This window comes from Rhincodon typus, chromosome 20 (genome assembly GCF_021869965.1).
Source record: "Rhincodon typus isolate 14 chromosome 20, sRhiTyp1.1, whole genome shotgun sequence".
Lineage (NCBI taxonomy): Eukaryota > Metazoa > Chordata > Chondrichthyes > Orectolobiformes > Rhincodontidae > Rhincodon > Rhincodon typus.
In genome coordinates, this window is record NC_063351.1 from 42,323,055 (window position 1) to 42,342,327 (window position 19,273).

Here is a 19,273-nt window from a genome sequence, read left to right on the forward strand (position 1 = left end):
TACAGCAAGGTGTGTGGTCACTTCAGTAAATTCAAGAATAGCCAAGTGTGGTTTAAAACCCCATCTGGTTCATTAATACCCTTTAAGGAAGGAAACTGCCATCCTTACTCTGCATGTGACTCCCGTCCCACAGTAATGTGGTTGACCCTTAACTGCCATTGGGCAATTAGGGTTTGAAAATAACTAAACAGATACATCTGTAACCCATCAACAATTTAAAAAAAAACACAGCTAAGGAACCTTTTTAAACATCTCTGTCATAAACTGGATAGTTTCCAGCCCTAATTCTTAGATAGATTTAGATTATTGTGCAGTAAGTTCTGCATATCAGCACAGAACCAGTTTGTGGCACACAGGAGTTGTCACAATACATACACAGAACTAGATTTGTGTAAATCATGCGCAAAGTTGCCATACTGAAAGGTGCGGCACAGAGCAGAACTTTCTCATTTGTCTGACACAAACTACACGCCCATCTTGTAATATCAGTTTAAGAGGGAACATGCTAATGAGCCAGGGTATAAAACATGTGTCTAGCAACTATTCTCAATCTAATTTTCAGCACGTGGTCAGGCTGTGCTTACCTGTAACTATAATTGTTGAGGTTCTATAATAAATCCTCTATCAAATAATATTAAACATCCTCTATCAAATAAACAGCACCTATGTTTGATCACTAGTCCTGGTGTGAGATCAGTAGGTTTGTGTAAGCAGTCACAAACCCATAATTGTCTACAGGAGACCAGCCTGGGTTTCATTGGCAAATAGGCTGAGGTGCTATTTGCAAAGTGAAACTTTAGAGTAAACTGTTCACTTTTCCCTGTGTTGCATGCTGATTTGTGGGAATATGGTGTAACCTTTGGAATTTCATTCGACGATTTCTTTTTCCTATAGAATCTTTGGCAGAAGATGTGGTTTTGGCAGTCAGTGGTTGAGTCAATCCCTTTAGAATCACAAAACTATCGAGTATTAAACTTGGATATCGTCAGAGAAGCAGCGCTGAATCTATTGGGCTTCCCAGAGCCTCACGACAACCATTGGAGGTGGAAGCAGGTATGACTCTTCAATTCTATCTTCTCTCCATTAAAGCTCCATGCATCCGACCAGGCAAACCATTATCCAATCACAGGGACCAAACTACCATTCTGCCTATTTAACTTCTGCTGGTTTTTTGAAAAATTATCCAATCAGTTCCATTCCTTTGCTCTTTCCCCATAACCCTTCAAATCTCCCCCTTTCAGTATTTTTCCAATTCCCTTTTGAAAGTTATTCTTGAATTCTGCTTCTACTGCCTTCTGGGCATTTCATTCCAAATTACAACAACTTGCTGTGTAAAAGAGATTCTCTTCCTCTCTCAGTCTGATCGTTTTGCTAATTAACTGAAGCCTGGATTTTCTGGTTAGGGACAGTCACACCACTGGAAATGGTTACTCCTCATTTGCTGCTATCAAAATCCCATTGAGCTATGGAATAAACACAGAAAGTGCTGAAAATGCACAGCATGCTAAACCCAGTGCTTGTAACTACAAGACACAATGTATTGTGGAGTTTTGAGTAACTACAGGAAAAGGAAAATAGAGAAAGATGAACAAAGACCTTCCGATCAAGGAGAGACAAGAGAGCCTGCACATTGTTCTGGTAAACAATGGAAGTACGGAGGGACAGAACATTCTGGAAGAAGGGGAAATTGGGATGATTAGAAAATCCACAATGCTGAAGCAGCAGAGAGCTTCGCAAAAGGCTTAAAGAATTAGATTTATTTAGATTTATTTATTTGTCGCATGTACCAAGTACAGGAATACATGAGTCCAGTGAAAACTTCACAAAGTTGCCATTCACTGGCGCTCACTTGGTAACGAAAACCAGAATTGAAAGGTGTTGCCAGAGCCAAAAGGTAAGCAAGGAGAAAAGAGCAGATCTCAGAGTCACAAGTCCCAGCTCCACAACGGTGCTGGAGCCGCTCCAATCACTAGGACACCCAAGAGGCCATCGCCGTGCGAAAGGCCCACTCTCACCGCCACCGCCTCACCGACCCAACTCTCACCACTCACTGCCCCCTCACCGGCCCCGCTCTCACTGCCCAATGCCCCCTCACCAACAACTGCCCCCTCACCGGCCCTGCTCTCACCGTCCACTAACCCCTCACTGGCCCCCCCCTCACCGCCCACTCCCCCCTCACCCCCCCCCGCCCCCTCACCGGCCCCACTCTCACCGCCCACTGCCCCCTCACTGCCCACTGCCCCCTCACCAGCCCCGCTCTCACCGCTCACTGCCCCCTCACCGGCCCCGCTCTCACCGCCCACTGCCCCCTCACCAGCCCCGCTCTCACCGCCAAACTGGCCCACGCTCGATCTGCAATCGCTGCAGGACACAACCCACATGTTCAGCTCCTGCCATATGGTTCCTGGTCGCGACCCGACTCCTTCCCAGTTCCTTCCGTGGGTAGTTAATAAAAGGGCAGGGGTTTGGGGAGGGGGATAGAATTATTGCAGTGAGGAGAGAGAAGATGGAGAGGAAAAGAAAGGAAAGGGAACTGGCGAGCAGGGTGGAGCTCCTAAGGGAGTGACTTACCCCACTGCCATCTTACTGAATGGGTAGGGATTGGTTTTTAATAACAGGATCTATATCATTGCCCCAATAGTTTTATTTAATCCAGAACCTGGCGAGTGCACATTGAACATTAAATTTGTTTTAGAGAGTGAAGTATGAGAGACGAGAAACAGTTGCTCATCCAGTTTACACTCTGCCCAATGTTCTTTCCCAATGGCTTTAATGGAAAGTGAATTACACTCCAGTAAAGCATGGCATCTGCAAGTTTGAATGGTCTTTGAGAGAAGACAAGCTATTCCAGTAACCTTCTCCCATTGCTGTGTTTGGATTCCAGTGGGAATTTTTCACTTCAAATGTTACGGCACTCTTCATCCAAACATGGATAAAAGATCAGAATTTCAGTGGTAAGCTGAGGTGTTGATTTCAAGGAACCCCTGGTTAATTTTAAATCAGAAGGAATTTAGGGAGAACTCTCCACTGTTTGGAGTCATACCTCGAACAAAGCAAAGTGGTTGTGGTTGTTAGAGGTCAGTTATTTCAGACACCTCTGCAGGAGTTCCTCATCGTCGTGTCCTAGGCCCAACTATCTTCCGCCGCTTCATCAATGACCTTCCCTCCATCATAAGGTCAGAAGTGGGGATGTTCACTGATGATTGCACAATGCTCAGCACCCTTCGTGACTCCTCAGATACTGAAGCAATCCATATTCAAATGCATCCAAACCTGGATAATATCCACGATTTAGCTGATAATTAAATTTATGCTACATAAAGCAACGAACATCTTTAATAAGAAAGAATATAACCATCTCCTCGTGCCATTCAATAGTATTATCATCACTGAATCCTCCACTATCAATATCTCTGAGAATTACCATTGGCCAGAAACTGAATTGACGCTACCATGTAAATACTAAAAAAGCAGGTCAAATTGCACATTGTTCAGTTCCATTGTCAACTTTTCCAATTATAAAGCAAGTCCACGCTCATGTACAGCAAGATCTGGACAAAATTCACCCTTTCCTTCCACCCTGTTTCTTGATTAAATAGACTTATGGGGACAATAATGCAGAATTGGATAAAAGTCTATTCTTACCCATCCCTTCTTTGTGACTCTTTTCTTGCTTGCCACTACTTTACTCAATGTGAATATCCTAACTCCAATCATCTTTTCACCCAAGATGAGTTCACCTTCATAAACAGCTAGAGACTTTTTCCTAGGGTGGAGGTAGCTATTATGAGGGGGCATAGTTTTAAAGTGAGTGGAGGTAGATATAGGGGAGACGTCAGAGGTAGGTTCTTTACTCAGAGAGTGGGAGGGGCGTGGAATGCATTGCCGGAGAGGGTAGTGGAGTCGGCCTCATTAGGGGCACTTAAGCGGCTATTAGACAGGCATATAGATGATAGTATAAGGTAGGGGTGGAGGTTAGATAGACCTTGGGTTTAGGGTAAAAGTTCGGCACAACATCGTGGGCCGAAGGGCCTGTACTGTGCTGTACTGTTCTATGTTCTATATTCTGTAAAGACTTGAGAAGTTCAACATCATCCATCCAGGACACAGTAACGGTATTACAATTACTGAATTGTCTTTAACAGTGCCCCATTCACCTCCTTCAACATTTACCCCTTCCATCACCAATACACAGTGGCAGCATTTATAAGATGCACTGCAGCAACTTGCAAACTTCCCAAACCCCCAACCACTATCATCCAGAAGGATAGGAGCAGCAGATATATGGGACACTGCCACCCTTCAGGTTCCCCTCCAAATGACAATGTCCTGACTTGGAAATTGTTTATCAGTGGGTCAAACTCCTGGAACTCTCTTTGTAACAGCATCGTGAATGAGTTACAGCACGTGGACTGCAGAGGTTAATGAAGACAGGTCAGAGAACAATTAGGGACAGGACTTGCCAATGGAACTTAAATGCTGAGAATGTCTGTTTAGAAGTAACAATATCCACCCTATGACCCCATCGTTGCTGGATCTGATGGATCTAAGAGGCTGATTTCACAAACAAAAGGAGTAAGACAACGAATTGGGAAAGGAGTTGGATAACAATGGTGTGGGAAGAATAGATTATAGTGAGTGTAGAATTTGGAAGTGGTGAACCTTGCCTATCGCCAGCACATATTGCCTTGTGACAGCGAGAGATTTAATACTGGGCAGCAAGCTCAGGCTTTGAAAGAACATGCTGTACTTTGGCTCCACTGTTACTGGAGATCATTGAGTGTTCAGACAGAGCTGTCCCTCAGGACACTAGGTCAGGCCAAATCAGTGATAAATCAGCTAAGAGACAGTCTGGGAATAAAATGGGCTTCTCCAAAGGACTAAATGAAAATTCCATACAGCACGGCTTAATAGAATGATACCCAAAAGGAGGAGGCCGTTTGTGGTTTTTGTGCCAATACTTTGAAAGGCCAACTTGTTTAGTCCTACTCCACTCATTGCTGTTTCCCAGAACTCTGCATTTTTTGTTGGAACATATTTGATCCTCATGCCCTTCCGAATTGCCCAGGAGTTTCAAGAACCTAGTTATAGAGTTAGAGTCATACAGCACAAAAACAGACCCTTCGGTCCAACCAGTCCGTGCTAACACCAATACCAACTAAACCAGTTCATGTTGCTTTCTCCTCAGCAATGTCTCAGCCAATCAGAGTTGACTTGCTACACCAAACAGCACATTTTTTATTCTGGCAAGATGGCGGCAGATTAGCACACTCCACCCGGAGTTCCTCTGCTCCACCTGTTCTTTTTCTTTCTTTTCTATTTTTTCTTTCTTTGTAGCATTCCCTGTGCAGTGCAAGGGGAAGGGAGTCCCGATGCAGGGCGAGGGGAAGGGAGTTCCGGTGCAGCACAAGGGGAAGGGAGTCCTGGTGCAGCATGAGGGGATGTGAGTTCCGGTGCAGTGCGAGGGGAAGGGGGTCCCAGTGCAGCGCGAGGGGAAGGGGATCCCGGTGCAGCGCGAGGAGAAGGGAGTCCCGGTGCAGCACAAGGGGAAGTGAGTCCCAATGCAATGCGAGGGGAAGGGAGTCCCAGTGCAGCGCGAGGGGAAGGGAGTCCCGGTGCAGCGTGAGGGGAAGGGAGTCCCAGTGCAGCGTGAGGGGGAAGGGAGTCCCGGTGCAGCACAAGGGGAAGTGAGTCCCAGTGCAATGCGAGGGGAAGGGAGTCCCGGTGCAGCGTGAGGGGGAAGGGAGTCCCAGTGCAGCGCGAGGGGGGAAGGGAGTCCCGGTGCAGCGCGAGGGGAAATAAATATCTTATTTCTAACTTATGTTTTTAGACACTTCAAGTCATGCTGCTACTTTTCCTTTTATTCCTCTTTTCTATCCAAGATTTGTACCTAGGCACTTGTACCTTAAATGCACCATTAGAGACAGCCATTGTAAATATTTTCACAGTACTCCTGTTCTGCTGTATTAGTGTACACGGGACATTAAGGGATATTCTACCACCTCCTGCAGCAGAAATTGCTGCAATCATTTGAACATTTGTACTTGTCCTGACATGTGCAAGATGAAAAGCTTCAGCAATGTGTCTCAGCTTGATCTAATTTTCATTATCTGTTTGCATTATGAAAGTTACTATTCAATCTGCTTCCACACTCTTTCAGACTGTATATTCGAGACTAAGACTCACTGTGTGATTTATTTTATTCCTGTCGTTACTGTTTCTGTGTTCCTTTTTGCCAGGTGCTTCCAACACTAGGAGTGATTTCCATCGTCACAGCCCTGTACTTATGTGATGAGGTTAATGTTGCTGGTTTTGGCTACGACATGACACGGCCAGACCTGCCTTTACATTATTATGAAACAGTCCGGATGAATGCGATGAATGCTCAAGCTGTGCACAATGTGAATCGTGAGAAACGCTTCCTCGCTTCTTTGGTGAAAGCCAATGTTGTCAATGACCTTACTAATGGGATAAGGTGGTAGAAGGACACTGGAGATCCACAGCCCACTGTTGAAATCTCAATCTTTTAAACATTTAAAACAAAAGGAATATTTCAGCAACATCTTCATGTTGTGCCAAATATGTTCAAGCATAGACAAGTTCCACACAAATGACACAGTGTTCTTCCATTTTCCAAATGGGAGATTTAAGCAGAAAATGGTCGCACAGCCATTGTGGAGGGGTGAGTTAACCAGAGTTGGTACACTTGCAGGCACTCAGTTAGCCCAAACAACTTTTGTGGATGTTACAAGACAGGAGACACAGCTAAAACAAGATTAGCAAGAAAGCCAAAACTGAAGCAAGTTAATAGCTAGCAAAGAATCAAACTGAAATCATGAAATGATGCGTGATTTTAATACACAAGAAATATCTGAAGATAAACTCGTTCAGGACACTCAAATTAAAATGTATGCACTCTGTTGAACAGTGCAAAGAACCTAACCTTGAGTAATTCAGATAAAAGTTGGACCCAGATGCAGTTTCAGTTTTGCATTGAACGTTGTGAAAGCAGGAATCTGTTAGTTGACACCAATTGTTTGTTTGAGAGACTAAATGCATTCCGGGCAGGAAGCCCAATATAATCTCCCAGGCAGCCCAGATTCTCCCAAATGGGCAGTTTTTCTGTAAGCAGGCATAAATAATTGTTTGTTTATTTTGTTTATGATATTGAATCAAATGATTTATCTTGGTCCTACAATTTCTATATTACTATTAATAACAGATTAAAGCCTCTGAGATTTTGACACTGGATTCTCAAACCTATTAATTATAAGACTGGAACAGAGGCCAAGCCTTTTATTTATCAGAGCCCTCCCTGCCAATGCTGCAAGGTAGGGTATATTATTACACAGCTATTTCAACAGGAAGATACTAAATAATTAATACAGCTGGTACTTTGAAAGGTGAGATCCAGAGCACAACGGAGGAAGACTGTGCAATAAATAGTCCAGGGCAAAATCATGTTATCAGGTGTTAGTTCAAGAAGGATCTATTTCAACAGTAGTCCAGACTGATGAATGTTACATTTCTAAAAACAGAGAATCCTTGTTGCATATGCTGTTCAGCTAACATGCCCATGCCAGCTCTTTCGAAAAAAGCTAGCCAGTTAGTGTCACTCTCCATAATCCTGCATGTTACTTCTCTCCGGGTACATGCTCAATTGCTCTTTGAAAGTTCAGATGGAATCTAATTCCATCCATTTTCAGGCAGTGCATTCCAGAATGTAACAATCTACTGTGCAAAGAAAATTCCTCTCAAAATCTTCTGCTAATTATTTACGAACTTCAGTTATGAATTAGAATGCTTACACCGTATGCTACTGCTATCACATTGCGAAGTCAGAATTTCAAGGCAAATGAAGATGAGAAAGTGAAGGGAAATAATAAGAATGCAGCACAGCATCCCCATAAACATGGGAATTACCTTCAGGCCAGTGACAGTGAACTTGACCTGACACTTGTGCAGGAAAATTGGGAATGCTGGCGTGGAAATATATTAATGAGCGCTGAGTACGCACCCAAATCAAAGAGAAAAACCCAAAGAACTAATTTCTGGAGAGCTTCATCGGTGTATGTTTTCTGTACACTTGACAATGGAAAATGATTGTTAACAACTGCACCTCACAGAATTAGCGGGAAATCAATCAGCCATCCTCTGCATTAAAAGCAGCTATTCTTAGCTGGAAGTGGATGGTTGGAAAATACCTCCATGTCCTCTGTTGTAAGGTTTCATAAACATTTTGGAAAGAAGTTCCTTCGTTGTGTGAAATTTGCTGAAGACCACAAGCTGTGCAGGCAACTAACCAACATTCAGAATGAAGATAAATCAAGTGACCTTCAGGTTGGTTAATGATATTATTGAGAATGTTTAAAATTTAATTTTGGCACAAAACGTGGTTTTTAAACGAAGGTCACCAAAAACAAACAGCTGAGTCATTCCTGTGTGATTACTCAGTTGGCTGCAGTTTACTTGTTCAGTTTCGATTGATTCGCATTTAATCACTCGATTGCTAACTTACCAGAGATGTGGTTTTTCAGACGCTCACAATTCTATTGTCTGACCAACATTATGTTTTGGAGGAGTTACAAATCAGCCACTGAACCTTTCACTATTCGACAGATCTGGAATTTTTTTTCTCGCATATTGGAGATGTTATTGAATATAATGGAGAGAGCAAGCTTGATGAGAGGTCAGTTAAGAGTCAATATTTTTCTAGGACTATAGCTAGCATTTTTTTTGTAACTGGGCTAAGAATTTAATTAAGGCAAAAAAAGGAAAACGAGTTCCTCCCAACATCAGACAAGATAAAAAAAACTCTGCTGGAACTTAGCTCATTAGTTAACTAGGTTAATCAGTTCAGTTTAGCGTGAAGACCACTTGTTCTTTTGTACTGTGGACTAAAAGTGGGACAAGACTGCTGCTTTAAACCAAGGCAACTGTGAGAGAAAATGCTGCAGTTATAAAACAAGTTACTAGAACACTTACTAGAACACATTGTAGATTTACCAGGATGCGGCCTGGACTGGAGGGCAGGTCTTATGAGGAAAGGTTGAGGGAGCTAGGGCTTTTTTCATTGGAGCGAAGAAGGATGAGAGGTGACTTGATAGAGGTTTACAAGATGATGAAAGGCATAGATAGAGTGGATAGCCAGAGACTTTTTCCACGGGTGGAAATGACTATTATGAGGGGGCATAGTTTTAAGGTGATTGGAGGAAGGTATAGGGGAGATGTCAGAGGTAGGTTCTTTACACAGAGTGTGGTGGGTGTGCAGTGCAACGCGAGGGGAAGTGGGTCCCGGTGCAGCAGTGGTAGTGGAGTCAGATACTTTAGAGACTTTTAAGCGACACTTGGATAGGCACATGGAGGATAGTAAAATGTAGGGTATGCAGGATAGATTGATCTTAGTAGGATAATAGATCGGCACAGCATCGTGGGCTGAAGGGCCTGTACTATGCTGTACTGTTCTATGTTCTATGTTCATGGTGAGTTGTATCTACCTGGCCTGCTGTGTTCCTCCAGCTCCACACTGTGTTATCCCTGACTCCAGCATCCACTGTTCTTACTATCTCCTCCTCTAGTGAGTCGTTAATTGTCCGCAAATCATGATTGGAAGTAGAGGTCAAGACCCGAAACGTCAGCTTTCCTGCTCCTCCGATGCTGCTTGGCCTGCTGTGTTCATCCAGCTCTATACCTTGTTATCCATGATTGGAAGTAACAGGACTGCAAATTGCCATTCGTTGCGGAATCATTTAGCTCCATCATTTCTTTCTTATGCTGTTTGGCATGCAAGTAATCCTGTTTTGTAATGTCACCAGATTGGCAATTCATTTTTAGATATGTCTGGTGCTGCTCCTGGCATGCCCTCTTGCATTGAATCCCCTGGTTGATGCCCTGGCTTAATGGTAGTTGTGGGGTTGGGGGAACTGGAGGTGGATGGAGGGGGGGGCGGGGGTTGGTGAAGTATGCCAGGCCATGAGGTTGCAAAGCATAATTCTGCTGCTGATTGCCCACAGTGCCTCGTGGGTGCCCATTCTTCTGTTCCCAGATTTGTTCAAAGTCTATCCTATTAAGCACGATAATGCCACACAATGCAGGGTATTCTCAATGTAAAATACGGGACTTCATCTTCACAAGGTTTGCGTGGTGTTTACTCTTTCCGTACTGTCTTGGACACATTCATCTGCGTAAGCAGACTGGTGAGGATGAGGTCAAGAATGCTCTTTGCTTATCGCCTGCCACAGACTCACTCTAGCAGCTATGTCCTTTCGACTTGATCTCAGTGCTGGTGCTAATCTCCCACCCAGTGCACATTCTGCACTCTCAGCGCTTCTTTCATGTATTGTTCAATATCGAGGAGCACTGACTCAACAGCTGATCTTGGCGGGGGTGGGGGTTATGTGGTAATCAGCAAGAGGTTTCCTTAGCCATGTTTCACCTGATGACAGGTCCAGAATCAATATTGAAGACTTCCAGGGAAGCTCCCTCTTGCTGTGCCACGCCCTCTTGCTGGTCTATCCTGTCATTGGAATGAGAACCCAGGAATGGTAATGATGTTGTCTAGAACATTGCTTGTAAGTATGATCTTGTGAATATGACTGTTAGGCTTTTACTTGACAAGTCCATGAGACAGTCTCCCTTAGTAGAGAGAACTTCACAGGGTCAACAGGGCTGTGTTTACCACTGTTGTTTCCAATGTCTTAGTTGATGCTGATTAGTACAACTGAACAGCTTTGAGGATATTTCAGAGGGGATGTAAGAATCAACCATGTTGCTGTGTACTGGAGTCATATTAGGCTAGACCAGGTAAGGATTGCAGTTTTCCTTCCCCAAAGGACATTAGTTAGTGAACCCGATGGGTTTATACGATAATTAATAATAGTTTCATGGTCATTATTAGACTTTAAATTGCAGATTTGCATTGAATTCCAATTCCACCCAAACCCTCGGAAAATCACCAGTGTCTCTGGATTACTAAATGAGCGACAATGTCCTATCACCTCCTCCTGTTCACAATCAGTCCACTCATGGAGCAGTGCAGTTTGATTACCAGTGCCTTCCTCCCATAAGAGTGGTAACACTGTCATACTATTTCTTTCACATGTCAACATGATAATTAGTTGATTTGTCAACACGATAAGTTAATTTTTCTTCCTATCTACTCACTGCATAATTCACGTCATTGAGTTTTTGTTTGATTTGATCCAAATCTACAGAACCTTCCTTTTATTAGCTCCCTTCAAAAAAGTACTAACATATTGTTTAAAGCAACAACATTTCAAGCTTTGGCCTTTTTAAAAAATCTATTCTAGTCTTCATTGTTTGTTGAGCACCTGTCAACTGCTTTTTGTCTCACTCATACACTTTGGTTAATTTCTCCCTGAAACTTGAAACATTGAGCTGGACTCTGAGCTTTGGTGCGTAAAATTCTCTTTAATAAATCTAAAGCCACTAATTGTTTTAAAATCCTGTGGTCCAAGACAGAATCAAAAGAAGAAAAAGAATCAAGGGGAAGAAACTAATTCAGACATCAAAGAGCTCAGCAACGTTCCAGTGAAACAAGATTGAATTATGTAAAGTGAAAAGTGTAAAAGTCTTTGATGTAACGTAAAATGGTATAGATTTGCACATCTGAAGTGTCCCAGGTTTTGAGAGCTTCTTTGATTGCAGCCTATCAGATCCTTTTCTCTGAACTCATTCCTTAACAGGAGAGAAGATCAAGGGAGATGGCAAAGATGAAGGTTATTAAGCAGAAGGACTAGAGAAAAAAAAGGATAAGACCGCTGCTACATCAGAAAGAATGTCCAATTTTCTAAAGTTCAATTTTCAGCAGTCACCATGCAGTTCTGTCAAGCTATTTTTGTGTCTGTTTTGCTAGAATGTTAGTACAATTTAGTGTCATGTTTACTGAATGTGGAAATCACATCCAAGTGCAGAAACTTCTATTTTAACAAAACTCACAAACAGCTTAGTTCTCTCCATATCAGTGGACACCTGACTTGCTGAAATCTTCTAGTGTTTATTGTTTTGATTTTGACATTACCAGTCTATAAAATAAAATAAAATATGCAATGTTTTCAGCAAAAGAAATTAAAAGCATTAATCTATTCAGTGAAAGTAGTGTACATCTCTACTCAATGACAAGTCAGTAAGCAGAATTAACAGCACAGTAAGAGCCCCTTGGCTCAACTGGTCCATGCTGTGTTTATGCTCCACATGAGCCTCTACCACCTCACTGTGTTAGCCTATCCTTCTATTTCTTTCTCATTCATGTATTTGTCTAATTTCACCACCCCCCCACCCCCGAATATGTCCGTGTTATCCACTTGATCTTCTCCACATGGTAGCAAAGTTCCACATTGTAAGTGCTTTACAGTAAAAGAAACACCAGCTTAATCTTCATTATTATCTCCCTATAATACCCATAACCCTGGCCCCACTACTGTTCCTGTATCCTGCTGGGATACACTTAAGTCTGCCTGCTCCGAAACACTAATATCCACAAGCCAAGATGGATTTTTAATCTTTATGGCAAGAAGCAGTGAAGTGAAATCTAGTCACTAACCCCTAACACATACTTCCTGAAGCTCACATCAGGTGACAGAGGGTTTAACCAGTTCTACTTTTCCTAGCCCAGGACCCAATGAGGCAGACAGCTGCCATCTCATTGAAGTGAGCTACTCAACACAGATCATGCGTCATAAAATAAAAACATGTTGTTTGTACGCTTGAATGTGAAGCAAGATGTATCTCCACTTTGGAGGGCAGAAATTTAACTACAATGGCAACAATCTGGTTGGGCACCTGAATATGAAACCAAACAACCCAAAAACATGTATTGGTTGCCATTCTGGTCTTCCTCCATATACTCACCCAAAACCTACCAAAATGCTAAATGGTGAAGTTCCATCAAAAATGAATTCAATCCATTTCCTACTTCTCACCTTCTAAACTGCACTAGCCACAGAGAAAGGATTTGAAACTCAGATGGGACTTGCAGCAATGGGGGGGAATCTCATAACCGAGACACAGGAGCCAACTGGATTTCAAAAGCTTGAAGCTTACTGACTGCTGGGTTACACCTGCCACTGTCCCCTGAGCTTATTGTGGCCTCCAATTCAAATATGCAGCACTATCTCCTATCTGTAGCAGTTTTTCTGAGTGTTTGTCCTTTCTATTAACATCTGATTTCACCAACACAGATGCCCATTCCCCAAGCTTCCAGTGATCTCTGCCCTGCTGTTTAAAGGAGTGGGATGCGTGAGGGCTCCCATAATCTGCGTGCCAGGTCAGAGCACTGCTGAATGATGAACTCTGTAGGAATGACACCCAGGTGGATAGTGAGAAGCTCAAAGCACTTGATCACCTCCAAGCTGTGGTTCTTGCCATAATATCGCAGTAGCTTCCTGAGAAAGAGACAGAACAGATATTGCATGACCCATGTTGTAAAATCTAGATTCAGTATATTTCACCCCCCAACTCTTACTATCACCACCTCACATGAAAACCAGAGATAACAGCAGCACACAAGCCTATTATGGATATTACTTATATAGAAACAAGAAGCTGAGTATTACTTACCATGTTAATTATATGTTACCAAACCTAGGTTATCTCACAAGTAAACTAAAAATATACCATAAAATATTGGTTGCTTCTGTGAACTAGATGCAAGTAAATTTGAGAAGTGACTGTTACCTAATCTCCCCTTGGTTTTTATTTTGTTGAATTCCATACATGCTTCCTTTTCAGTTCTTAAACAGGGTTACCAGCCAAAAAATATCCAAACTTATTCTCTTCTCAGAAGCTGACAGGCCGACAGTGTTCTGTGCTATTTCAATTCACGGTTGTATTTTGAAATCCAGACTGATGTTCCTAGGAATACTGAATGTGTTCTCAAGTTTTAATTGCTCTGACAAATTAAACATTGGAATACTTAAATATTCTTAAATATGAACCTTCCCTTGTCCAGATAAACAAGGTCCACAAGCTTTCCTCCAAACTCAGCTGCCTTAAGCTGAGAACCAGTTAGATATCTTCTTTCAACACAATCATCAATACCTGAATAACTTTGTTATAGCATTATGACCAAAACTGCACACTTTACTCCTGGTATGCACATGTCAGAGACTTGTACAAATGCACTACATGCTTGGATCTCTGCTCTCTTCCTCTGGTTAAATATGATGTGGAAATGCCGGTGTTGGACTCGGGTGGACAAGTCACATAACACCAGGTTTTAGTCAGACAGGTTTATTTTGAAATCACAAGCTTTTGGAGCGCTGCTCCTTCATCTAGTGAAGTCCTTTGGAGAAGCAGCTAAAGTTTGCCTCAGAACAGAGATTAATTTCAGAATATCATGGGTTCAAGCCCTATCTTCTGTTCTGGTACAATCTGCTGATGTCCAGTACATCGCACCGCTGCAGCGCCCCTACAATCATTGGTGCATTTCTCGTAGACAAAATCTTCAGGCTTTCCACAAACATTCCCACCAATAATTCCAGCCCCCAATCCACAAATCATACCACTGAAGCTTCATACTTTGAAGCCAAACAAGATTTTGCAAAAATGTTATACCTGTAATAATCACCAGTCAAAATCCCAATCGGAGCAGAGTCATCAGATAGCACCGGCAGCTCTATAACTGGTAACTTGTATCCCTGATTCGTTAAGATTGAAAGAAGACAAAATATTAGGGTTCTATCAACTGCCGCCACACAACAACTTGAGAAGAAATAAATATAATTCTCATCCGAAGGAACTCAGCTGGAATCTGTTAATATGAGACATTACTTAAGTGGTGTATTCAGCCAGCCTGCAGTTTGCTTCTAAGATGTTCCTTTCCCCTTCTTGAAGATATAATTCGAAAGCTCTGTGAAGGAACTAAGCTCACACATGTCCTTTATTGTGTCTGTGTGGGGTAGTCCACACTTGGTTAAAAGACTAATTAGAAAAGATACGCACACTTTCATTCTCAAACCAAAGGAAATAGCAGCAGTAGTAGTCTCCATCACGGAAAGTGAGCGTGGTGTATCCCTTCTGTAAATACCGGCGCCCCATACCAACCAGGGACCATACCTAGTAAACAGGAAGACCTTTAGTTAAAAATATTCACACAGGAACAGATATAATGGAATGAAATATTTAATAAATCATAATTACACTGAGCAGATGATAATAATGGCACAGATCAAAGGGATATGCCCTTTGGATTATCAAAAAGTAAAGGGAATTCTGCATATTTGTCCACATTTGAAGACTTATGTGACCTCAAGGTAGTTTAAAAGTGCATAAGCCTATTGCTCAGCAAGACGTCACACAAGCACAGGGTAGTCATTACTACTGCTATTTGCAGAAGTACCAAAATAAGCCCATTGACAATGATCACTGAAGGCTCTAAGGTGAAGTCTGAGAAGGAGTAAACGAGACAGCCTATAGGTAGACAACACAGGAGATGAGTGAGCAAGGGACCGTATCGTTTTGCAGATAGACCAGGTGGATAATGAGCAGGAAGACAGGGGCCACATTACAATGCTACTAATTTGCCTAATTATTAAGCTCCAATATTAAGTAATTGCCAATAGGCAGCTCGAAAAATGCTCCTCTGTAGAGAGCCAAGCTGACCAGGAGAGAAATGAAATTCTAAAAGGGGTTGAGAAACAACATCAGAAATGTAACTTGTCTTGAATACTTTGACAGCAACCTGCAGTGCTCCCAGTAAGGATTGCTGTCTGCATATTCAATTCCACCTCGACAAGGTACACACACAGCATTCGTTACCAAGTAGAAACTCAAAATTGCTGCAGGGTCCCAACTATTATTTAAATATTTATGTGATTACTCCATCATTCATAATGACAATAAAGCTATAGACCATTGATCTATCCAAACCTGAGCAATCACACTTAAGACAAAAAATCCTAGCAGCAGTGACTACAACCTTCCTACCTTCTTTCAAGTTAAGAAATGAATGGGAGAACATTTGTGCAGATTATTTAATTACAATGAACTTGAGGGAACTGAGTACTGTAATGACACTGGCTTTTCAAATCTGAGGGCCTGGGTCCAACCCAGCTCAGAACAATGGTAAGAACTGAAATTACTTTGTATCTTGAAATGAACAAACTCAGTCCAAGTCCTAAAATAATGGACAAAATCAAGTTCCTATGTTTCCCCTGGCAATACCGCTGCTCGCGAGACGGCACGCAGTGAAATAGAAAAATAGAGTAGTGGCCCGGTACTGGGTGCTCATCTGAGTTTCCAGCCAAGGCATATTGTAATAGAGACTAGAGACTACTCTTTATTTAATCATACATTTTGAAATTATTTCAATTCCCAAAAAAGACCCTTGAGTTCCCCAACACAAAGTATAGCCTAAGTCTGAGGCGAGCATTTTGAGTATCTAATAAAGGAAGGCCATACACAATGAATAGCAGGTCCCTAGGGAGTACTGAGGAACAAAGGGACCTTGGTGTATAAGTCCGTAGATCTCTGAAGGTGAATACAACGGGTAGACAATGTGGCGAAGAAGTCATACAGAATGCTTGCCTTCATTAGTCAGGGCGTGGAATATTGGCGCAAGGGAGTTGTGTTACAACTTTATAGAACATTGGTTAGGCCACAGATGGAATACAGTGTGCAATTCTGGTCGCCACACTATTGGAAGGACGTGATTGCATTGGAGAGAGGGCAGAGTAGATTCACCAGGATGTTGCCCGGAATGAAAAGTCTCCGTTATGAGGAGAGACTGGACATGCTGGCTTTGTTTTCCTTGTAGCTGAGGAGTTATCTGATTGAACTGTACAAAATTATAAGAGGTATAGACACAGCAGATCATGAGAATCTCTTCCCTGTGACAGACATGTCTAAGACCATAGGTCGTAGTAGGAACTGCCAATGCTGGAGAATCTGAGATAACAAGGTGTAGAGCTGGATGAACACAGCAGGCCAAGCAGCATCAGAGGAGCAGGAAAGCTGACGTTTTGGGTCTGGACCCTTCTTCATTTTCTGATTCTCCAGCATCGGCAGTTCCTACTATCTCAGAAATATGGAATATGCTGCCTGAAATGGTGGTGGAGGATGCTCTCACAACACTTAAGAAGAATGTGGATGAGTATTTAAAATGCCAGGGCATTGTAGGCTATGGACCAAGTGCAGGTAAATGGGATTAGTGTAGTTTGGTATTTGTTGGTCAGCATAGACGTGGTGGGCCGAAGGACCTGCTTCGATGTTGTACGACTCTAGCCTAGTTTCCTCCAGCTTGCCAAGGTGTACCTTGCTTTTGATAAATGAAGCCAATGGTCCTTTCCCCAGCTCTGTGGATTTTTCTGACACATTTAGCGAAGGTGCAATCATTTGACCAACCGTCCGATCCACATAGATGAAATGAATGAGTCCTGGGAAATCTTTCAGATAGGTACAACCCCAAGTTAAGGACAACCCTCAACGAATTAAAGGATTCACAATAGTAGTAATGTCAAAAGCAGTAAGACAGAATACCAGATTCAAACTTTACCAAAATCAGACAGTAGTGTTAAAGATAATTAAACATGGTTCAGCTTCAACCTTCTGAAGTAACGCTGAATTCAACATGGTTCAGTAGGAAGCATGAGAGAAACAAATACTAGTATTCATATCATGCATTTCATTACCCTGAATAACACAATGGAGTGTTAATGAAGTGTTTTTGAATGGTAGACATTGCTATAATATAGGAAATATAGCAGCCTGATTGCACACAGCCAACTCCCAGAAGCTACAATATGATAATGGCCAGGCAATCTGCTCTAGTGATGTTGGTTAGGGGATAGGTAGTGGCCAAGATGCCAGTGAGAAATTTTATTCATCCAACATGGTGGTTTGATGGTTCAGTGGTTAGCACTGCTGCCTCACAGTGCCTGGGACCCAGGTTCGATTCCACCCTCAGGTGACTGGCTGTGTGGAGTTTGCACATTGAACTGTGGGAGGAAACCAGAGCACCTGGAGGAAACCCACGCAGACAAAGATGTGCAGGTTAGCTGGAATGCCTGTAGGGTTCAGGGATGTGTAGATTAGGAGGGTTACAGGGGAATGGGTCTGGGTTGGTGTGGACTTGTTGGGCAGCAGCACCAAATTTTATAATTATTTTTTCTTCTTTATTCATTCATGGGATGAGGGCATCACTGGCTAGGCAGCATTTATTGCCCATCCCTAATTACCCAGAGGGCAGTTAAGAGTCAACCACATTGCTGTGGGTCTGGAGTCACATGTAAGCCAGACCAGGTAAGGATGGCAGTTTCCTTCCCTAATAGGGATTGGTGAACCAGATGGGTTTTTTCTGACAATTGACAATGGATTAATGGTCATCACTAGATTCTTAATGCCAGATTTTTTTTTTTTAATTCAAATCCCACCATCTGCCACGGCGGGATTTGAACCCGGGTCCCAGGAACATTATCCAAGTCTCTAGATTAACAGTCCAGCGATAATACCACTAGGCCATCACTTCCCCTTATAAATCATACACAAGGGAGCAGATAGGGTATCAATCTCAAATCAGGACCTCAAAGAGCACAGTACTTCCTCAGTTACTGCATTGAAGTGTCAGCATGGATTATGAGCTCAAGTCTCAGGAGTAGGATTTTAACCTACAACCTCCTGACTCAGCACAGAGTGTAACTCACTGAGCACAGCTGATACTCAATGGGCAATCTTTCTTACTGATTCTACCAGCCAAATGCCAGGAGATACCTCCTCAAGGTGAGAATGAGAATTGGCTTCCTCGAGTTTTCTTTCTCTCAAGGATGTAGTAAAATACAATCTCACAGGAGGAGCCACTGTCCAATGCAATTCTTCCTCTATAGGCAGAGTGTGGGACAGCCATCTGTAAGCATCACAGTGGTATCAATCTGTCCTCCCTCATATGGGAACACAAATATTCCAGCACGAGTAAGTGTAATGTGAGACAAGAGCAAAAACAAAGCCTGTTTGTTTGTTTTCTCTATCCCATTCTAGATGTTTCGGCCTATGATCACATGCCTCGGGCCAATTCATCACAACAATCTGAACCTTTGTGATAACAAGGTGTAGAGCTGGATGAACACAGCAGACCAAGCAGCATCCGAGGAGCAGGAAAGCTGACGTTTCGGGCCTGGACCCTTCTTCAGAAATGCTCTCCACTGGTTGGAATCATACCTGGCACATAGGAAGACTGTTGTGCTTGTTGGAGGTCAGTTTTCTCAGCCCCAGGACATAGAATCCTTACAGTGTGGAAGCAGGCCATTTGGCCCATCAAGTC

At 42.7% G+C, this 19,273-nt stretch overlaps 2 protein-coding genes across 3 annotated transcripts in view; one reads left to right on the plus strand and one right to left on the minus strand.

The window, feature by feature from the left end:
* The window catches only part of st3gal7 (ST3 beta-galactoside alpha-2,3-sialyltransferase 7), a 28,571-nt gene extending 21,320 nt beyond the window's left edge, over positions 1 to 7,251 (plus strand). For both annotated transcript variants that reach the window (XM_048608785.1, XM_048608786.1), the window contains exons 6-7: positions 895 to 1,053; positions 6,240 to 7,251. In XM_048608785.1, the coding sequence (XP_048464742.1) occupies positions 895 to 1,053; positions 6,240 to 6,482 (402 nt within the window). In that variant the 3' untranslated portion in view covers positions 6,483 to 7,251. The remainder of the gene's footprint in view (positions 1 to 894; positions 1,054 to 6,239) is intronic.
* Positions 7,252 to 10,861: 3,610 nt separating this feature from the next.
* hps1 (HPS1 biogenesis of lysosomal organelles complex 3 subunit 1) overlaps positions 10,862 to 19,273 on the minus strand; it is a 40,845-nt gene continuing 32,433 nt past the window's right edge. The window contains exons 13-16 of the mRNA XM_048609215.1: positions 17,272 to 17,438; positions 14,962 to 15,075; positions 14,575 to 14,657; positions 10,862 to 13,403 (exon numbers count right to left, since the gene is read on the minus strand). Coding sequence (XP_048465172.1) covers positions 13,241 to 13,403; positions 14,575 to 14,657; positions 14,962 to 15,075; positions 17,272 to 17,438 — 527 coding nt within the window. The 3' untranslated portion in view covers positions 10,862 to 13,240. The remainder of the gene's footprint in view (positions 13,404 to 14,574; positions 14,658 to 14,961; positions 15,076 to 17,271; positions 17,439 to 19,273) is intronic.